Genomic DNA, 22500 nt, shown 5'->3' with positions numbered 1-22500 from the left:
TACGGACTGGGGCATCTAGTCTGAGGAGCCACCGCAGAAATATTGTAATGCTGGATAGTTTTGGACGTTAACTTGTGCAAAACTTGACTTTGAAATATGGGCAGGCTCCGACACCTTCACCCTGGTGGCTGAGTCACTTGGCATGTTGCGTGAAATGTATAATCATCACTGACGAAGAAGACACGGGTTCTTGAAAAACAAAAGGGTGCGTTCGTAAAGTCGCTCTGAGAGCGCCCGGAGCGCACCCTCCGGGGTTCAACGTCATAAAGGGGACCAAGTCATTTGATTGGACAAGAGGCATTAACATGAGTGCTGATCAGATTTCCAGAGCGAGTTTACGAACGTTAGCCAAGGTCTCGGTAAGACGAAGGCGATGACGTTATTAGGAGTCTGGCTCCGTATAAATAGAGAAAGTTTCCAAGCAGCGAGGGTAGAAAGTGCAGCGCACCTGAGTGTAGCTTCTTACAGCAGCACCTGATCTTCACCATAGACGCAGGACAGGAGACTGGACTGGACTGGACTGGACTGGACCAACTCGCTTCAAATCGCTTCCAGTTCAACTCCTCCGTCTTTCGGCATCTTTCAGCACCATGGACAGGGTCCGGCTCCGGGCGGTGGTGTACCTGGGCGTCTCTCTGGCCGTGTTCAGCGTCGTGTGTCTGGGGCAGGTGATGTCCCTGGACCCCCCGGAGGACCAGTACCCCCCCGGGTACGGCACCAGGAGTCTGGTAAGCGACATACTTTATATAGTTCTTCTCTCTTTTTGATCATTAAACATTTAACATTTAACACAATTTCGATTCAAATCGTTTTGTGGTTTCTCGTGTAGTGTATTCTTATTGATTATGAATCAAAGAACAGTTAGTTTAAGATAATTTAATTAGTTACAGGCAGGTTTATACATTACATCTGTTCCCCGTGGATCCTGGGTGAGAAGCGAGCGCTTTGCCTCTGTCTCTCCCCCTTCCCTTTCAGAGGGGAGGGGCCAGCGTGCATGTCTGTCCCTGCCCAACCCCCAAAGGTCCCTGCTGGTCATCTGTGTCCCTGCATGCCCTGACATGTGTGTGTCTAAAACATACCACATATTCATACATAGATCATACATACTACAGAAATATACTACACATCCCCCCTCGGACCACCCAGAGGGTGTTCCGAAACTAAACTACCATAAAACAAAAACAAAAACACAAAACCCCACAAAACATCCCAAAAAAAAAAAAAAAAAAAAATTATTTTATTTTTTTTTTTAAATAAAATTAAAAATTAAAAAATAAACAACAACAGACAGAAAAACTACACCAACACACAACACAAGAAGCACAATAACACAGACCAACCCAGGACCAGTATTAGGAACCAAAGATATCATAAACAAAAAATAGAAAACAACCAATAATAAAAAGAATTTTGAAAATAACAATCACAATTAAACTAAACACAGTTTATCATGCACAAATCAATACAGAAACTTCCAACGACCGATGTTTTCTTTGTCCTTGAAGCGTCGGGGTCAGAGGTTACTAGCACTTGTACCCAGTTGGAGAACAGCCTTTACCGCTGTCTCAGATTGCTTCCATTTTCGTTGCGCTAGGAACAGAACCTCTTTCCTATCTTTGCATAACCACTACATCACTTCTCAACTGACATCAATCCCATACGATATAGAAATAAACAAACAATACACAAATAATGACATTCAGTTATCATAACACATAATTCTCCAACAGTAAGCATAGGACAAAGGGAATGCATTAATGCATAGATCTTCACCTCAGGTGAGGACTAGTCTTCTGAAAAGTTCATTAACGTGGACTGAGTGACTGATTTTCCAAAAACAGTCAATGAGGCCCTGTCTCCTAAGAAAGTCAAAAATCATGTCTGCTATAATAGGTGCTCCTGTCTTAGCAAAATAAGTTTCCCATGCCCCTAAGACCGTTTCCAGCCATGCTATCATCTGCTGTCCATTCCCGTCGTTCCCTTTGATCTGCTGCTTCACTACCCTATTCATAGTCTTTAATCTTTTCCTAACTGGTCGTCGTCCGTCAGTGTCATTGAGGTTCAGGCAACCGCCTGGTCCCCTCCCACGCTGATCAAGGTCTGGGGAGTCGCCCTCAGCATCATCTGAAGCATGGTGCAGGCACTCGCCAGCATCCCCAGTAGCACAGGTGTCCAGGCTTTGGACACTCCCAGGCTGGACCTCCAGACTGTCAGCACTCTCTGCTTCGTTGGTTTCTGGTTCATTGGCATCTGGACAGCTTTCCACTGTCCCCTCGGTTTCAGGCACTGCCGGTAATGTCACTGGCTGTAACACTGGCATTGCCACTGGCTCTGGCAACACCACAGCATCTCCTCGTAGCTCCTCCTTCTCAGGTTCTCTGGGGACCTCGGCACCTGTTGGCACAACATCCTGCCTACTCTGTACATCCACCCCCCTGTCCACCACCCGTGGCCCTATTGGGGTAGGGATATGCCCAAACACCACTGGTGTACCCACTCTGATGTTGTTTCTCCAACAGACCCCACATTGACCTAAAGCATGGTCAATCTGTTCCATCAAATATGGATTCCAAAACCCATATTTCTTGGTGATCTTGCGTCTTACCTCCCCCCTAGCCACATGTGCTAATCCATGGGCTTCCTGTATTAACATGCCTAATAAATCTGAGGGTGCTACAACCAACCCCTCATGATTCCTCCATAGACCTGTGTCATCCTGACTTGCCCCCCTTGCTAGCCAAACGCTCTTGTCTAACGTAGTTACTCTACTCTGTAACATCAATAAATCCTCAAGTGTGACCATGCCCTGTAATTGCTTTTCATGTGTGACCAGAAGACCTTTACCTGCCTTGTCTGCTCCTGTAATGGCTTTGGCTGCATCTTCTGCAGCCCTGTTACCTTGTGTGACATGTGATGAGTCAGACCTGTGTGTGGCACACTTCACTATAGCTAATTCCTTTGGCTTCATCATGGCTTGTAACAGCTTCATGATCTGTGCGTGATGCTGTATAGGCGTACCATCAGTTCTCTTAAAACCCCGCCCCCTCCATACAGCTCCATTAAAATGACAAACATTATGTGCATAGGCAGAGTCAGTGTACACTGTCACTCTCCGTCCGGTTCCCAAGTTGCATGCTTCTGTGAGGGCAATCAATTCAGCCAACTGAGCCGAGCAAGGCTGAGGAACTGCCTCAGCCTGTTCTACAATAAACTTTGAATTCTGTGCTTTAACTAAGGAATACCCAGCGCACAACGTTTCTCCTACCCCGTAACAAGACCCATCAACCCAATATTCTATATCAGCTCCCTTTAAAGGCAAAGCTTGTAGGTCTGTTCTATGCTTAATCACTTTGGCTGTCGATGGAACCTGAGCACCGCTGTCAGGTGTGCATTTTACTGTACAGTTCAATGGGCATAGAGCATCTCTCCCTAGCAGCCCTGTTGGCGTGTGTTCTGACACAAGCGTTGACAGAGTTGCTCTCTGTCCCTTGTACTCTAAGTCTACAAGCTCAGTTGTAGGAATCAGCTGTTTAATTCCCTCAAATCCGATTGTCTTCACATATTCTCTAGACATAGGGAGGTGTGTGGCGCCTTCAGGCTTCTGTGTCACCACCAGCTGGCACCTCCCACTCGGATCTTCCGGGCACCCCTATAGGCCAGCTGCTGGGCCTCCGTAAGGGTTCATCACTCCTGGAGCAGGTGTAGTAGGGGGCCAATATCCTCCTCCTTGGCTCCCCCCTGCGCCCCCCTGGGGCCTGTTGCAGCAGGCACAGGCTAGATGTCCATTCTGGTCGCATTGGCATAGTTCTAGCACCTCCTTCCCTGCTGCTGTCCATCCCCCTGGTGGTGGTCCTTGGCCAGGCTGTGTGTACATCTGGTATGGAACCGCTTGCACCCCTGGTGGCCCTTGTGGGTATGGATACCCCCCTTGTGGCCCCTGTGGGTAGGACTGGTAAGTAGCAGGATACCCCCCTTGTGGCCCCTGTGAGTAGGACTGGTAAGTAGCAGTCTGCACTCCAGGTGGCTGTTGCTGTGGGGCTAAAGCCTGCACTCCCTCTATGTTCCTCTCGCTTTCAGTCAATTGCAAATGAGTCAATATTCTGAGGGATTCTTCGTCTCGTGCCTTCTGTATCTGAATGTTCTTTCGATATAACTCCACGTGATGAGCTACGTGGTCTATATAAACAGCTTTGTTCATGTGTCGTAGCCCCACCACTTCTGCTAGCTTATCCTTAACTGGGGTAGGAAGCCCTTCTTGTATTTTTTCCCTGATTATGGATTTTTCTAAGGGGTTATCTTCAGCGTCTTTCCCTGTCACACTTCTCCATTGAGAGTGCATACGGGCAATATAACCCCTGGGATTCTCATCCCCCCCCAGTGGCTTCACAATGATATTGTCTGGGTGAATGTGAGTAGGGTAGGTCTCTCTGATTGCTTTCCACAGCCTGCCTCTGTTTGCTGCGAAGAGCTCTGGATCATAAACTGATGTATTGATATATCTATGAAGTCCTGCCTTCATCAATATTTCCTGCATTGTATCCAATCCTGCAATAAAAGCTAAGAGTCTTTTCAGGTCTCCCATCGCGGCCTGCGTTCCTATCAGTATCACGTCGACTTGCGCCGTCCAAGAATGTCCTCCCTCTTGAAGAACTGGGAGTTTCTCGATCACTTCAGACAAATCTGTATGATGCCACGGATGATATTCCATCTTGTTACCCCGAATCAGCACTGGACAGTTCTTTAATGTATTTGATGACATTCGGTGACAATCTCCCTCTTTCTCCGGGCGTCTTCTCCCACCTTTCCTTTCGGCTGTGGCTATCATCCTCCTGACCTGCGGGTTGTAGCCTCCATCTGCATTGTCGTCATCACTTGAGTCTGCACTGCCATCTTCGCTGTCATCTTCCTCGTCACTCCTGTCGTCCCCTTTTCCCCTTGGCTCCTTCTTCTTCTTCTGGGAATGATCCTCCAGTGCCTTAGCATATGGAGGGGGACTGGGGGCAGGACACTGAGCTATTTTCTGTCCCTCTACCTTAAATAGATCTAAAATAGCTAACTCTAACTTGCGTTTCTCTGATCTAATCTTTCCTCTTTGATGTGCTTTGTGCCCATTGATAAGTATTTCCAATGTTGCAATTAATTGTAAATTAATGCTGCCCTCTTTCGGCCACGGCTGTTCAATGTATGCCCAACGGCTATTCCATTTCGTAGACATTTTGCTAATTTCCCTAACAAGAGGATTCATTTTTTCCACTACAGCCATAGGGGATAACGTAGCCAACATTCCACGATGTTCACTAATATCTTTTAACAGCTTCGTGGAATTCGACCCCATTCTACTTGGCTCAATATGCTGACAATATTCTATATTAGATAAGGTGTACGCTTCTTACAACCCACCTTATTTTGTCTTGTTTGCTAAACAAATGCTAGTCCAATATAACTGTATTAACCATCCCCACAAAAACCCTGCAACTCCAGAATAACAGACTTGCCTCTTGTGTATGTCAGTGCAGTATTAACTTAAATCTAATCTCTGTGTAAGTACTTTATACTTAAATGTGTTTCCTAATTGTTTATGAATGTGTCACTTAATTACTCATTCAATCCTAATTACAGTTCTGGTCAACACAATTATTAAATCACAAAGATTGGTCAACACCTAAGTATTCACTGATTTACAAAAACCCTTTTACTGCTTAATTATCAAATATGTACTATTCTGCTATTCCTTAATCAAACACTGTGGAAATGACCTAACTAAAATAAAAGATGTAAATTACAAATATTAATTATAACCTGTAGAGAAATCGACTTGTTATTTGGAAAAGAATGAATGATTAATTATTAATTACACACTTAAAGAAATCGACTTGTCATTTGGAAGGAATAAAATGATTAATTATTCATTACAATCTGTAAGGGAATCGACTTGTTATTTGAAAGGAACAAAATGATCAATTATCAATTACAATCTTTTATAACCCTCTATTTATTAATGTATCGGACTGTTTCATCGACCTCAGCTGTATCTCCCTGAGGATTTAGTGTCTTAAAATGTATTGTCGTATTTCGACCAGCAGATGGAGCTGTGCTCCGGCTAACGCGCATCGATTGCGCATGCGCCAACTCTTAGCCAAGGCTATGAATGTTTTAACCGTAACTCTAAACTATTTAAAACACCCCGAGATCAATTCACTATATCTCTATCTCTTTAACACAATTTGTTTTCATAAACGATTACTTTTCACGACACCGCAATATCTTTCAATCCAGTTAAACCACTATTTATCTCATTCAAATATTCTACGTTCACGCTTCCCTCACAAAGATGGCCTCTGTGTGTGTCCTTTAGACTCTCTGACACACTGCAAATGGCGTCTAAATGCAAATGGCGTCTAAACTCCGCTGAAAGTACACTGCACGTTTCCCTCATAAAAATGGCGTCTAAACTCCGCCGACAGTACACTGCAACACCCTCATAAAAATGGCCGCCCACACAATAGCGTCCTCTCACACAGACAAAGAGAAATGGCGTCTACAGTTCTGCTCATATGTTTTTCACTTCTACAATATAAAACAGACTACCCAGTCCTCCAACACATAAACACAACCTCACCGAATTTTACACAAACACACACACGATATTCCAATACCGTACAAACAAACCTTACTATATTTTACAAAAAACAGACTTCAAAGTCCGGCTCTCACCACCCAAGATTATGAAAAGTTTGCATCTATTCCAACAAGATTACCGTTACACAGATTCTTTTGACTATAACTTATCTGAGATTTACAGTTTATTTTAAACACACCAATCGACTAGAGAGAGATTTCTGCAGAAAATCTGCCTTCTTTGTTAGATTGAAGTTCGCAAAATACTGTAAATTAAGTTACATTTATCTCCGTCGCTTGCTCGCCATTTACTGTAGTGTATTCTTATTGATTATGAATCAAAGAACAGTTAGTTTAAGATAATTTAATTAGTTACAGGCAGGTTTATACATTACATCTGTTCCCCGTGGATCCTGGGTGAGAAGCGAGCGCTTTGCCTCTGTCTCTCCCCCTTCCCTTTCAGAGGGGAGGGGCCAGCGTGCATGTCTGTCCCTGCCCAACCCCCAAAGGTCCCTGCTGGTCATCTGTGTCCCTGCATGCCCTGACATGTGTGTGTCTAAAACATACCACATATTCATACATAGATCATACATACTACAGAAATATACTACACTCGCTGAAACATTAATTGCGTAATATCATTTTATTTTTATTTTTATTAAAGAGCAGTATTTAAGTTGGACATCCCATAATCAGTATTCATTAGCTGCAACGTTTGCAGGAACAGTGCTATACAAATACAACGTTATTATTATTATTATTATTATTATTATTAGTAGTAGTATTATTATAGTATTATTATTATTAACTATATTGTAGAATTATTTAAAAAAATATGTTGATCATGATGACAATTTGAGTTGTAAGTCTCTGCCTCTCAGCGGGTAAGACCACCGGGAAACTTAGTTCCACCTTTATTTCGTTTTACGAAAATATGAATTAAATATTCATTGTCAGTGAAGTGTGCATCACACACGACAGGTTGTCCTGCAGGGTCCTGTCTCTAAACACGCACAATCTCATCCATGCACGGAAAAAATGTATATCAGAAAAAACGGACAATGTGTTTAGATACAAGAGTTCCAACAACCAACAGAAACAGACAAATGTTCATCTGTTATGCGCGCAGAGGTAGGCCTACACATCTGGATGGGCTTCAACGGTTTCACTTGTCTGCCTTTTGCTCAGTGAAAGTTTCTCAGTAGTTCTGCACTAGTGATAGAAAAATAACTTAAAACTTTTTTTTTTGGTCGCCACCCACAGCATTCTATTCATTCTTACTATTTAAAGTATTTTAACCAATGTCATAATGAAACGAATAGCATCTAAACTGAGGGTATTCAATTTGTGTAGCCTTTTTTCCAATATCAGCTTGCAAGTATAGCCTACTGTCTATGGTATAGGAAGACTGCTAGATTTAATACAAAATAAACAAATACTCGAACTTTGTGTATATTGCGTGGTTCCTCCCAAATCTCTGCTACTGCTGTTATTATTATTATTATTATTATTATTTATTCATCCTTTATTTAACCAGGGTAGTCATATTGAGACAGTAGCCTCTTTTTCAAATGAGCCCTGGCCAAGAAAAGCAGCGCTTTAGTTAAAAAAAAGACGCCACATACAGTATAACAACATACAATATACAACATAAAATAACAACAAACAAGCAACAGAAACAATGAGCTGTATTTAGATTTGGTAAATAAAATCAAACAATCGAACAAACTGATCTTGATATCTCGTCGGAGACTACCTAAATTAAAACACAGGACGTATGGCTTCTATAGACTCATTCTAGGCTACACGCGTGTGGACGCAGCTTGTTTGTTGAACCATTTAAAACCGTTATTTATTTCCCCGTCAAACAGCAGATACGGAGCTGATACAGTCTAGAGAGATTGGTGCTCAGCGTGATGGTTTCTGGTGATAATCTGTCTGTTTCATCCCAGGCTGACGCGCTGGAGGGGTTTCTGGAGGGGGGGCTGGAGGACAACCGGATCGGCCACTCCTTGGAGAAGAAAGCAAGTGTGATTCCACGGGTAGGTAGACCCTAGACCTGGCCTAACCCTAGACCTGGCCTAACCCTAGACCTGGCCTAACTTATAACTCACTGATGACTTCTCTATTAGTTGCTCTGACGAATGCAGCAGGTTGCATTGGAGAACGTTGCTGTTTGGGTTACGCTGCGAACTGTTACATGGACTTATGAATGTAAACATAATGATAACAGGTGATGTGACACCTGGTGTGTGTGTGTGTGTGTGTGTGTGTGTGTGTGTAACCTCTTGTGTGGTGTGTGTGTGTGTGTGTGTGTGTAACCTCTTGTGTGGTGTGTGTAACCTCTGGTCTTGTCTGGTGTGTGTGTGTGTGTGTGTGTGTGTGTGTGTGTGTGACCTCCTGCAGTGTGACGTGGGGGAGCGGTGTGCTATGAAGCACGGCCCGCGCATCGGGCGGCTGTGTGACTGTCTGAGAGGCACCGCCTGCAACACCTTCTTCCTGCGCTGCTACTGATGATGTCACACCCTCACGGAGACCTCCGGGACACAGTATCTACCCCACACTGACCCCCTACCCCCCCCCCCCCCCCCGCCCCTGACCCTGACCCTGACCCTGACCCTGACTCAGCCCCCACAGACAATAAAACATGAAACCATTTTATGAGACGGGGTTGTGATGCTCCTGGTCACCTGACCTGACGTCTGTCTGCATGTATGAAACGTCTTCAGTCGGTTTGTCTTCTCAACTTTACTGAAGATGCGTCTGATCTGTCGCCTCTACATTGTTTACATTGTTTAGGCCGATTTATTCTGGTTTAATAAAAAAAAACTATAAAGCTTCAGTTCACAGGTTTTCTTACATCGGTCTTATAACCGTTTTAACTGATCATTTAATAACACACATACTGCTACCAGTACCACACACACACACACACACACACACACTGCTACCACACACACACACACACACACACACACACACACACACACACACACACACACACACACACACACACACACACACACACACCAGGGAAGGCTGATGGCAAGGCAAGGTTATTTGTACAGCACATTTCATACAACGGGGGCAATTCAAAGTGCTTTACATACATTATTAAAATACAGCAAGAGGAGCATAGTAAGACAATAAAAATTACAATGAATAAAAGCAAAATATAATAAATAAATAGATAAAACACTTAATAAGACAATAGTTCATGGAAAAAAGACATTGATAGAAGTGTTTGTGTTTAATCATAACTGCTGCAAAACATGAAGGTTTTCAGCTCAGATTTAAATGGAGATAGAAATCAGCGGATGAGCTCTTTGTAATAAGCATGGAATAAAGAACAGTATCAAACACAATTAGCCTACCTCACACACACACACACACACACACACACACACACACACACACACACACACACCTCTTGCATTAGGCTAAGACATTGATTAGAAGAACACTTCCATCATATTTTGTAACATTGTTTTATATATTATTTTATCTATGTAAGGCAGTCGACAGTGTCACATGTGGAATGTGTCATCATGTCATATTAATATGAGTTACATTAGAGAGTAAAGTAGAGGTGACAAATATACAGGTCAGAATTTGACTATGTAAGTAAATAATCAGTTCACCAGTCGTAGCAGGAAGATTAATCTAGCTCTGGCCCGGGGACATTGGCAGTCGTCGTGATAGAAGAAGAAAGATTTGTTTTTTTTAGACTGGAGAAACAGTACAAGGGGAGGTAGAAATCTCAGGAGACACAGCAAGGAGGGGGCAACAGGTGTCTCTGGAAACACAGTGCTGGGGGGTAGTAGATGTCTCTCACCATACTGTGAGTGACCCTGGCATAAGCTATCTATACGCCCTCTCTGTACGCCCTCTCTGTACGCCCTCTCTATACGCCCTCTCTATACGCCCTCTTTATACGCCCTCTCTGTACGCCCTCTCTGTACGCCCTCTCTGTACGCCCTCTCTGTACGCCCTCTCTGTACGCCCTCTCTGTACGCCCTCTCTGTACGCCCTCTCTGTACGCCCTCTCTGTACGCCCTCTCTGTACGCCCTCTCTATACGCCCTCTCTATACGCCCTCTCTATACGCCCTCTCTGTACGCCCTCTCTATACGCCCTCTCTGTACGCCCTCTCTGTACGCCCTCTCTATACGCCCTCTCTGTACGCCCTCTCTATACGCCCTCTCTATACGCCCTCTCTGTACGCCCTCTCTATACGCCCTCTCAATACGCCCTCTCTGTACGCCCTCTCTATACGCCCTCTCTGTACGCCCTCTCTATACGCCCTCTCTATACGCCCTCTCTGTACGCCCTCTCTATACGCCCTCTCTGTACGCCCTCTCTGTACGCCCTCTCTGTACGCCCTCTCTATACGCCCTCTCTATACGCCCTCTCTATACGCCCTCTCAATACGCCCTCTCTGTACGCCCTCTCTATACGCCCTCTCTGTACGCCCTCTCTGTACGCCCTCTCTGTACGCCCTCTCTGTACGCCCTCTCTATACGCCCTCTCTATACGCCCTCTCTGTACGCCCTCTCTATACGCCCTCTCTGTACGCCCTCTCTGTACGCCCTCTCTGTACGCCCTCTCTGTACGCCCTCTCTATACGCCCTCTCTGTACGCCCTCTCTGTACGCCCTCTCTGTACGCCCTCTCTGTACGCCCTCTCTGTACGCCCTCTCTGTACGCCCTCTCTATACGCCCTCTCTGTACGCCCTCTCTGTACGCCCTCTCTGTACGCCCTCTCTGTACGCCCTCTCTATACGCCCTCTCTGTACGCCCTCTCTGTACGCCCTCTCTGTACGCCCTCTCTGTACGCCCTCTCTGTACGCCCTCTCTGTACGCCCTCTCTATACGCCCTCTCTGTACGCCCTCTCTGTACGCCCTCTCTGTACGCCCTCTCTATACGCCCTCTCTATACGCCCTCTCTGTACGCCCTCTCTGTACGCCCTCTCTGTACGCCCTCTCTATAGGCCCTCTCTGTACGCCCTCTCTGTAGGCCAGGACAGGAGCCTTTTCAAACGGCAGGCTTCAGATTCTTCTAATATGCAGGAAACTCTCTCTGCATAATGCAAAGCCCTGATGGCCTCGGCTGTGTGATAAAGGAGCAGGGTGTGACAGACAGGGACACGTGTTACCCAGTGTACATCACGGCACATTAGGCTAAGCGTATTTCCGCATTAATCATTATCTCCATGGTTACCCTGTAATGCCAAGGCCGGTGGTCACGTGTGTCAATCACTGTCTGCGTAAACACAAATCCGTTTAACGGAGCAGAGAGAGACCTGCCGTGGGACACAGAACACCGCACACCGCCAGGCCAGGCCACGACACATATGTTTAATAATATAAAAACATTAATCGATCAGAAACTGGTCAATAACCCACTGAAGTGACGGAGCAGAAAACCCGCCAGTTGCCCTGACAACCTTGGAGAGCGTCTGTCTCGAGGAGCGATAGAACTGTGAGCAGCGGGAACTGGCTGGACGGACGGACGGACGGCGGCCGCGCCATGACAAACCTCACGGTGCCGTCGTTCCTGTCGGCGTGTGGCGTTTTATTATTATGGGTCAACTTTCTCTCTGTCGAAGCGAGTCTACCGGCGGTCACGGTAACGATGGAAACGCTGAAGTCACGCGAGCAGCAGGTGAGTTTTTAGGCTAAATCAATCATGTTCAACAAAATGTCAAATGTCAACAGACAGACAGACTCTCTGCTTTCTCTTGAGTTTCATTCAGTTAAGTCAAAAATAAATAAGTATTTTTTTCTTCCCTCTACTGTTGTAGTTGGAGGTTGGTAACCACGGTAACCACGGTAACCACGGTAACCACGGTAACCACGGTAACGGAAAGGTTCAGAATTTTCCTTTTTTGAACAAAAGCTTGAACCGCCTTCCTGGAGTCTGCCGGCGCCTGCGCAGACGGAGGATCACCATCCTGGTAGGCGAGGCTCTGTCACTGCTGGGCCCGGAAGGCTGATTAACTTTGATCATAATCATAATAATAATAATAATAATGCATAGCACTTTTCCTTAACATATCCAGAGTGAGAGACAGAGAGAGAGAGAGACACAGAGAGAGAGAGGGAGAGAGACAGAGACAGAGAGAGAGATAGGGAGAGAGACAGAGACAGAGAGAGAGAGAGACGGGCAGAGAGGGAGAGAGACGGGCAGAGAGAGGGAGAGAGACAGGCAGAGAGAGGGAGAGGGAGAGAGAGACAGAGAGAGAGAGAGACAGACAGACAGGGAGAGGGAGAGAGAGAGGGAGAGACGGGCAGAGAGGGGGAGAGAGGGAGGGAGAGAGAGAGGGAGAGGGAGAGAGAGAGACACAGAGAGGGAGAGAGACAGACAGAGAGAGGGAGAGAGGGAGAGACAGAGAGAGAGACAGAGAGACAGAGAGGGAGAGACACAGAGAGGGAGAGAGAGAGAGAGACAGAGAGACAGAGAGACAGAGAGACAGACAGAGAGAGAGAGAGACAGAGAGAGAGAGAGGGAGAGAGAGAGGGAGAGAGAGACACAGAGAGGGAGAGAGAGGGAGACAGAGAGACAGGCAGAGAGAGAGAGAGACAGAGAGAGAGACAGAGAGGGAGAGACACAGAGAGGGAGACAGAGGGAGACAGAGAGACAGGCAGAGAGAGAGAGAGAGAGAGAGAGACAGACAGACAGACAGACAGACAGACAGACAGAGAGAGAGAGAGACAGACAGACTCATACCAACAGCATATGTTATTAGGTCGGTGGTCATAATGTTTTGGCTCATCAGTGTAGAATGCCTATAGGAAGTATCAAGGGTTAGGGTCAAGGACCCCAATTGAAATAAGCCAGTGGCTTTCTTGGGTTTTTATCCTCTTAGTTTGACCTTGTATGTAATATGTACTTCCATGTACCTACTTCTGCAAACATTCTAATAAAGTTTTCAATCAATCAATCAATAGGAAGTACACCCCTTTAAAAACGGTCACCTTGTCTGTCCACAGCCTGGAATCAAGCCTACTCACTTTAAAAGCACAATTATTCTCACTGATTCTGTGTCAGCTTACCAGAGTTAAGTAGCCTAACATCTGGTCACTGTCTTAGGTGGAATCTATGAAAAGATTGATTGATTGTTATTGTCATTTAGGCAGATATCCACTCTTCTCTTGCAGTGCAACATGGGAAACTACTGTTCAGCCCAGAAGGAGGGCTCCCATGGCCAGGTCTGCCGCTGCCCCCGGGGGTCCAAGTGTCAACACTTCTTCCTCAGGAGCATGTGACCTCTGACCTGTGACCTGTAGTAGTAGTAGTAATAATAATAATAGTAATTTGGATTTATATAGCGCCTTTCATAAAACCCAAGGACGCTTTACAATTCTAGAGGAAATGGTCAGACAGACAAAACAGAAAACGAACAAAACAAAACAGAAACAGTGACTAGGGGCCAAAGGCCTTGGTGAACAGGTGGGTTTTGAGGGCTGATTTGAGCCCAGGAGTCCAGGGTGGGGGCGTTGCGTAGTAGTCTAGTGAGTAGAGCTCTAGTTTGGAAATAAACTTCATAGATAACTTAAGGCTGCGTTAAGTAAAATTCGCTCTGGAAATCTGATCAGCACTCATGGAATGTCTCTTCATGTCCAATCAAATTACTCGATCCCTTTATGACGTTGAAACCAGTGTGCACTCTGGCGTCTCTCAAGCCCAATGCACACGGCGTGCGATGCGATATTGTCGCACGACAACATTCGATTCTCCATTCACACCCACACACTTCGGTGGTGTGAATTGAGAATCGAATGTTGTCGTGCGGCAAAATCGCACGCCGTGTGCATTGGGCTTCAGAGCGAATTTAGGAACGCAGCCTTAACGTGTTCATAGATAACTTGATACAGAGGCATATGCCCATGCTACACTGTGATTATGTGTCTAGCAAGGAGGGGACATGAAATAGAGGGACGATGTAGCCTGTAAATGGTTGTCATTCATAAATGGTAGAACCCATATATACACAACTATCCTCAAATAAAAGTTGAGAATCTAAACTTTAACCTCAGCTCAGTAATTGTTTGATTCAAAATCCAAACATCTGGAGTATACAGACCAAGGAAGAAGACATGCTTCCCTGTCCCATGACTCTACAGAGAGAACTGTTTGTAGAACTGTATCTAGGTATCTATATCTATGTATCTAGAACTGTATCTAGAACGGTATTTAGGTATCTATATCTATGTATCTAGAACTGTATTTAGGTATCTATCTATGTATCTAGAACTGTGTCTAGGTATCTATATCTATGTATCTAGAACTGTATCTAGAACGGTATTTAGGTATCTATATCTATGTATCTAGAACTGTGTCTAGGTATCTATATCTATGTATCTAGAACTGTATTTAGGTATCTATATCTATGTATCTAGAACTGTGTCTAGAACTGTCTGCGTCTAGGGCCAATCAGAAAACAAAGTGAGAGATACAAGGAATGCTTTATTATAATAACCTTGTCAAAGTGTTGCAGTAAGTTATACTTGTGGTAGAAATCCTAATAGTAAGATAACCTGGGTGTAGCACAGGTGAGCAGTGTGATACCTGTCAGTGTGATACCTGTAAGCGCCATAATGTGCTAGCTGAAAGACAAAGCTTAAGTACAGTAAGAGGGCCTCCTTCTGTCCCCTATGTCTACCTGTCTGTCCTCTCTGTCTACCTGTCTGTCCTCTATGTCTGCCTGTGTGTCTCTCTCCGTGTCCATCATATCACATGGGCCACCATTGTTTTGGCAACACACAAATGGCCCTGGTTCCCTTGTTGTGGTTTAGTCAACATCTAGTATAGTGCATGAGGTCAGCGAGGAACACAACAGCACTGTTACTGTAATGACCTGATGTCTCTTTCTAATGTTCCACCGCCACTAGACTACACACTGTGACCTGCTGCTTAGAGGGAGAACACCAGCATGCTTCAGGAAGTGAAAAAAAAAGATATAGTCATACTATACTATGATCTTTATTTTTATTGATTTTTTCACTTTATTATTTTTTTCCTTAGTATGATATAGTATAGTGAATCATTTCTTTCACTTTTTATCACTTTATTTTTTTCCTTAGAATGATAATAATATATCATACTATACTATATCATACTAAGGCAAAAACAAAAGTGATTATTTTTAAATAAATAATAATAATATCATACTAAGGAAAACAATTATAAAGTGGAAAAAAGAACATAGTATACTATGTTCTTTTTTCTCTCTTTTCCTTAAAACGATAATAATATATCATACTATACTATATCATACTAAGGCAAAAGTTAATACATTTTTAAAATATATCATACTATATACCTATGGTAGGGCTTTCACACCGGCAAAGAACCGTGCCGGTTCGCGTTCGCATTCGGAAACCTCCGAACGTTGGCGCTGTCTGGCGAACGAGCCCGCGTTCATACCAATGTATCGTTCGCCAGACAGCGCCAACGCTGGGAGGTTTCCGAACGCGAACGCGAACCGGCACGGTTCTTTGCCGGTGTGAAAGCCCTATGAGAGAACTAGAAGATTCTAGAAGAACGGTTCCCTGATGGTGTTAGTAGTTGAGGTAGCCAATGTGCACGGTTTTTGAATTTGTATCTTGTTCTAATATTTTAAAATAATTTGCTTTACACAGAAGGTTTAATTTAAAGTATCTGCAGCCTGATTTCAGCTGAGAAGTCCACTTAGAAGAAATAACAACGTAATAATAATAATAATAATAATAATAACAATAATAATAATAACAACACCACACGTTTCCCATTTTGTTTCAATGTATTCTTGCAGAATCCCCAACTTTTTTGTCAGCTCAAAAACGCATCACATCTTTCATAAAAATACATTATTTACAGTTAAAATGTAAAACCATGATAAATTCATTCATTTGTGCATCATGAACCAGTCTGGAAATACTGTCAACTCCACTTCCTGTGCTCAGAGAGCCAATCGGAATAAACTGTTTGAAATGACGAGATTTGAACCTTAACTCTGTGGGTTAACACACATAGATGCACCTTAACCCTGATTAACACACACCAATGCACCTTAACCCTGATTAACACACGGCAATGTACCTTAACCTTATGGGTTAACACACGGCAATGTACCTTAACCTTATGGGTCAACACACACAGATGAAACATTGGAAGTCAAGAGAAAAGAAAACCTGGTATGACAAAGACCAGCTTATGCATATTCCAATAAATACTGAATACCGACCAATCAGGTTGTTAAGTCTGACGTCACGCGTGACGTTTAGCAATTTCCGGGTCCAAATCAAAAATTCCCTGCACCAGTGTACTACAGCGGTAGAATGACAGTTCAATCGTTTTTTAGACTGGGATCTATTCATACAACGAGGGACACAGCACTTTCCTGTTTTTCCACATATTGTCAGCGTCTTTGAGCCTCGGAAAAGCGCTATACAAATATAATGAATTATTATTATTACTGAGGCATTTCGAAGAGAGCGCCTCAGCCAACGTTGGACCCGGAAACACGTCACGACTTAACAACCGAATCAGATCTGAGTAAGAGCAGCTTAGCCCAGAGACAGACAGTCAACATGCAGAGGTGGTCTAACAGACAAGAAATGACAAGAAATGTTTTAAAATCTGACAAAAACAACATGGTGGACGTGTGACAGAGACATCTCCGTCCTTTAAAGAAACCCTCCTGTTGCTACGGTGACCTGGTGGAGCCTGTAACCATGGTGATGGTTGTTGTTGACGTTTAGCAATGGAAGAATTTGAGGACGTCAAACTGTCAGTCAGTCAGTCATCATCAGTACTCGATCCTCCGTAACACTGCTGCACCACACACACACGCACACCTCACACACGCACGCAAGCACGCGACACACACACACACACACGCAAGACACGCGCTTCAGGCTCAGTCAGAAGGTTCTGGAACATCGGTCCTCGTCAGACAGGAAGTGGTCTGAACATCAGCCCAGACAGAAAGTGGTGTCAACATCAGACAGGAAGTGGTGTCAACATCAGAGGGGTTTGGGGCGTGTGGCTCAGAGTGTAGAAATGTACCAGACATGTTTGGCCTTGGTCATGATGCTTTAACACAACAGTCTTTAACAACAGGCCTCAGGCCAGATCTCTTACTAAAAAAAAAACTAAAAAAAACATTAAAATGTTTGTGGCTAAATGGACCAATCAGGAGTCAGATGCTCTCTCTGCATTGTCTCAAAGTTCACAGACAGTCCAGGTTCTGAACAGGTCCAGTTCCGTCTCTCAGTCTCTCTCTCCTCCTGGTTCTGAACAGGTCCAGTTCTGTCTCTCAGTCCCTCTCTCCTCCAGGTTCTATTCAGGTCCAGTTCTGTCTCTCACCCTCTCCACCTCGCGGTCCAGGTCTGGTTCTGACCCGGTCCAGCTAGATGGACTCTATCTGCCGGCGGACCTTCTCGGAGGCCAGGCGGTCCAGAGAGCGTTGCCTAGCGACCACCAGCAGGGCGAACAGCACCGTGAGGCTCAGCATGGCCGCCTCAAACCTCCAGAACAGCTGCTGCTCCATCAGGCTGGACCGACAGCTGCAGGGCGGAGAGGGAACAAGATGTTACTGATGGAAGATACCGGACTGAATGACAACTGACCACATAAATACACTCACTCCCCATCTTCCTTCAGAGACTGAACACACATCTCTTCAGGCTACACCTTAACTGCTCCTCCTGAGACATCCACTACCCCCCCAGCACTGTGTCTCCTAAGACACCTGCTTTTCCCCTATACTGTGTCTCCTAAGACTGAATGAATGATCTTTATTGTCATTGTAATTTCATTGTATTGTCAGGTACAATGAAATTGAAATGCAAACCCTAGGTGCTAACAAACAAACACAGTCCTAAGAGAAGAGACATAAATAGACATAAATAGGGGGATAAGTGATCGGTAGGAATCTGAGAATGTATCTATTATGTAAACGTATATACTTCTATACACTATATGGCCTATTCACAGGGTGTTAGCATGTAACTACCGGGTAAGTACTTTTATAAACATATGAACTAGTAACTTATATACAGTATATGAAAACCTAAACACAAGATGTTACTGGTGGAAAATAACAGACTGAACTGACAACAGACAATAAATAAACAAATAAACATTCTTTCTTTCCGAAAGTTGGGTTGTTGTCGTCATAGACCTCCACTCCTTTTATGCTTCCAAACATATCAGCCAACTTTCTGCATAGTACATTTTTCACAAGTTTAAGCTGTTGTATTATGGGGTAGGAGAAAAGCACGCTTCAATCCAGCGTGCTTATCTGCCTAAACTTGCATAAACAAGCTATTGTTTCTCTGCTGTTATGCCGCATGCAGAGGCAGTTGTTTATGGTCGTTAGCGTATGTAATTAGACAGCTCCACATCACGGCACAAAGGCCAGACAGAGGTCAGAGGTCAGACTCAGGGGGGCTGGTGGAGACACAAACCAAAGGATGGTTGACACCATTTCCTCATTCCATTTGTTACAACGAGCCCCATCCTCTGATTTCTACCTCCACCAGCCTCCCCTGACCAGTGGAATATTCCCAGAAGTGCCCAGTGCCAGCCAGGTCCAGCCCAGCGTGTTGGTGTGGGTCTGTGGCTCTGTGGTTCTGTGGGGCCAGGCCTGCTGTAGGTAAGGGTTAGGTAAGGCCTGTAGGTAAGGGTCAGGGGCTCACCTCTTGTACTCGTCCTTGTTGGACTTGGTGCAGTTGATCCTCTCCACGTAGCCCGTCAGCAAACACGCCGCCCACGACTTCTGGAGACACCAGAACATGGTTAAGGGAGAGCTACTTTGACCACTAAGTGATGTCATAAAACACAGCCATACACACACACACACACACACACACACAGACACACACACACACAGAGACACACACACACACACACACACACACACACACACACACACACACACACACACACAAACAGACACACACACACAGCAGAAAGACGTCTCACCGACTGGAAGGCATTGCACTGGAAGCATTCAGCCGCCACCACAAACTCCTCCACCTGCCAGCAGGGGGTGCTCACGGGCCGCGCCACTGAAACAGACCAAACACACAAACAGTCTGACACACGAGGCCTCACAACCTTAACACTGTGACTGTTCACCCTCCACAGGACTGGACACAACCGGAGCTTTTGCTGGATCGTTGTCAATCGCAAAACGTTGTAGACAGTGAATGTTATTACGTCATGTTCCATATCCACCCATAACGATCTCAGAGAGAGAGTCTCTGCCACATTTGTTTTGGCTTTGTTGTGGCAGCATCATATCAATGCTATAATAATAATAGAATAGAATAGACTTTATTGTCGTTGTACAGTTGCCTATACAATGAAATTGTAGTGGTTCTTCTGAAGGTGCAAAAACAGAAAACATATTCACATATTCACAAACATATACACATATAACACATCACAAATATTACACACTAGACAATTAAAAAGCGAAAATGCTATAAAACAAGCTAAGAGACAATGAGGTCTGTGGTGTCAAGTGCAAATCAAGACAACAATCTTAAGAAAATAAAAACAACTATAAAAGCAAGACAATAAATAATAATAGTATAATAACAATAGTATAATTAATATAAAATAATAATAATAATATTAATAATAATAATAATATGACCTATTGTTATAACATGCAGATGAAAGGAGCAGTCGTACCTGTGGTCTTCTCCTCGCTCAGCAGAGCCGCTCCAAACACTCTGGAGACACACAGAGACATGAGAGAGGTCAGGGTCAGGGTTAGGGTCAGGGGTCAGGGTCAGGGTTCAGGGGTCAGGGGTAGGGTCAGGGTCAGGGGTCAGGGTTAGGGTCAGGGTCAGGGGTCAGGGTTAGGGTCAGGGTCAGGGGTCAGGGTCAGGGGTCAGGGGAGGCTGGGGGAGACACACAGAGACATGAGAGGTCAGGGTCAGGGGTCAGGGGTCAGGGTCAGGGGAGGCTGGGGGAGACACACAGAGACATGAGAGGTCAGGGTCAGGGGTCAGGGGTCAGGGGAGGCTGGGGGAGACACACAGAGACATGAGAGGTCAGGGTCAGGGGTCAGGGTTAGGGTCAGGGTCAGGGTCAGGGGAGGCTGGGGGAGACACAGACTGGAGGACGTTGTGATGTATTCATTGAAATGGTTTAAGGCATCAAACATGAGTCATTCCATGAGCCTGACAAAGAAAAACCCAAACCACCCACCTGAGAGACACCACCCTACCACCCACCTGAGAGACACCACCCTACCACCTGAGAGACACCACCCTACCACCCACCTGAGAGACACCACCCTACCACCCACCTGAGAGACACCACCCTACCACCCTACCACCCACCTGAGGGACACCACCCTACCACCCACCTGAGAGACACCACCCTACCACCTGAGAGACACCACCCTACCACCCACCTGAGAGACACCACCCTACCACCCACCTGAGAGACACCACCCTACCACCCACCTGAGAGACACCACCCTACCACCCACCTGAGAGACACCACCCTACCACCCACCTCAGAGACACCACCCTAACACCCTACCACCCTTACACCACCCTACCACCCACCTGAGGGACACCACCCTACCACCCTTCCACCCCACCACCCACCTGAGAGACACCAGGCCCCAGAACAGGGCGTGCAGGGCCAGGATCACCCACCTCACCACCCACCTGAGAGACACCAGGCCCCAGAACAGGGCGTGCAGGGCCAGGATCACCCTAACACCCACCTCAGAGACACCAGGCCCCAGAACAGGGCGTGCAGGGCCAGGATCACCCTACCTCAGAGACACCAGGCCCCAGAACAGGGCGTGCAGGGCCAGGATCCGGGGCCTCAGGCAGCTCATGGGGATCCGGCAGTCGCTCTCCATCCTCCCCATGCAGGAGTGTGAGGGAGGGGCCACGGTTACCACGGTTACACCCTGGGCTGACAGGTGTGTGAGGGAGGGGCCACGGTTACCACGGTTACACCCTAGGCTGACAGGTCCTCATCACCACTGACCCCAAACCTGGAACAACACAATCACATCATCAGTCACCGCCTGGACGTCCAGGCAGACACAATAAACAAGCAGGTAACTAGCTTCTACTAACTAGGCTAACTGTCATAGTCGGTTACTTTATACATTTACATTACATTTTACATGTTTGGCCTTTAGCAGACGCCTTATTCCAAAGCGACTTACAATCGATACATTTGAATACTAAGCAAGTGAATCATCAGTCCACCAGTCGTAGCAGGAAGAGTAATCCAGCTCAGGCCCGGGGCCATTGATAGAAGGAAAACCCTTCTTCTAAACCTAGTTTTTTTTTTTTTTTTTTACACTGGAGAAACAGCTAAACAGTACAAGGGGGGCAATAGAAGTTTTTAGATACTCAGTAGAGGGGAACAGCGGGTGTCTTCAGGAGACGCAGTGCTGAGGGGCAGTAGATGTCTCTAATCCTATCACAGTTTGTTCAGCTGAAGCCTCGCATACAGAGGTGTGGTGATGGTCTATTGTTGTCATACTCTGCTCGGCTCAATGTTGATTAAAAGCCTGTATTTATAAACCTGTATTTATAAGCACCAGGGAGCGCTGAGCTCTGAGTTTAACACCCTATAACCCTGATCTAACCATGTATGAGTTTAACACCCTATAACCCTGATCTAACCATGTATGAGTTTAACATCCCTATAACCCTGATCTAACCATGTATGAGTTTAACACCCTATAACCCTGATCTAACCATGTATGAGTTTAACATCCCTACAACCCTGATCTAACCATGTATGAGTTTAACATCCCTATAACCCTGATCTAACCATGTATGAGTTTAACATCCCTATAACCCTGATCTAACCATGTATGAGTTTAACATCCCTATAACCCTGA

At 45.4% G+C, this 22500-nt stretch overlaps 2 protein-coding genes across 2 annotated transcripts in view; one reads left to right on the top strand and one right to left on the bottom strand.

Annotated features, from left to right (window-relative positions):
• Positions 1 to 590: 590 nt before the first annotated feature.
• On the top strand, positions 591 to 9132 carry cart4 (cocaine- and amphetamine-regulated transcript 4; the record flags this gene model as incomplete). The annotated part of the gene is made up of 3 exons (XM_080531981.1): positions 591 to 728; positions 8571 to 8660; positions 9025 to 9132. The coding sequence occupies 3 exons, from the start codon at positions 591 to 593 to the stop codon at positions 9130 to 9132; spliced, it is 336 nt and encodes a 111-aa protein (XP_080388107.1).
• Positions 9133 to 17786: 8654 nt separating this feature from the next.
• jtb (jumping translocation breakpoint) overlaps positions 17787 to 22500 on the bottom strand; it is a 5976-nt gene continuing 1262 nt past the window's right edge. Inside the window, exons 2-6 of the mRNA XM_080530971.1 lie at positions 21410 to 21636; positions 20307 to 20347; positions 19590 to 19675; positions 19304 to 19383; positions 17787 to 18169 (exon numbers count right to left, since the gene is read on the bottom strand). Of these exons, the coding sequence (XP_080387097.1) occupies positions 18013 to 18169; positions 19304 to 19383; positions 19590 to 19675; positions 20307 to 20347; positions 21410 to 21507 (462 nt within the window). The 5' untranslated portion in view covers positions 21508 to 21636 and the 3' untranslated portion in view covers positions 17787 to 18012. The remainder of the gene's footprint in view (positions 18170 to 19303; positions 19384 to 19589; positions 19676 to 20306; positions 20348 to 21409; positions 21637 to 22500) is intronic.

Source organism: Nansenia antarctica (assembly GCF_963989245.1).
Source record: "Nansenia antarctica genome assembly, chromosome: 5".
Taxonomy (NCBI): domain Eukaryota; kingdom Metazoa; phylum Chordata; class Actinopteri; order Argentiniformes; family Microstomatidae; genus Nansenia; species Nansenia antarctica.
Note: the sequence above shows the minus strand (reverse complement) of the source record. Positions and strands in the feature narration are given on the sequence as shown.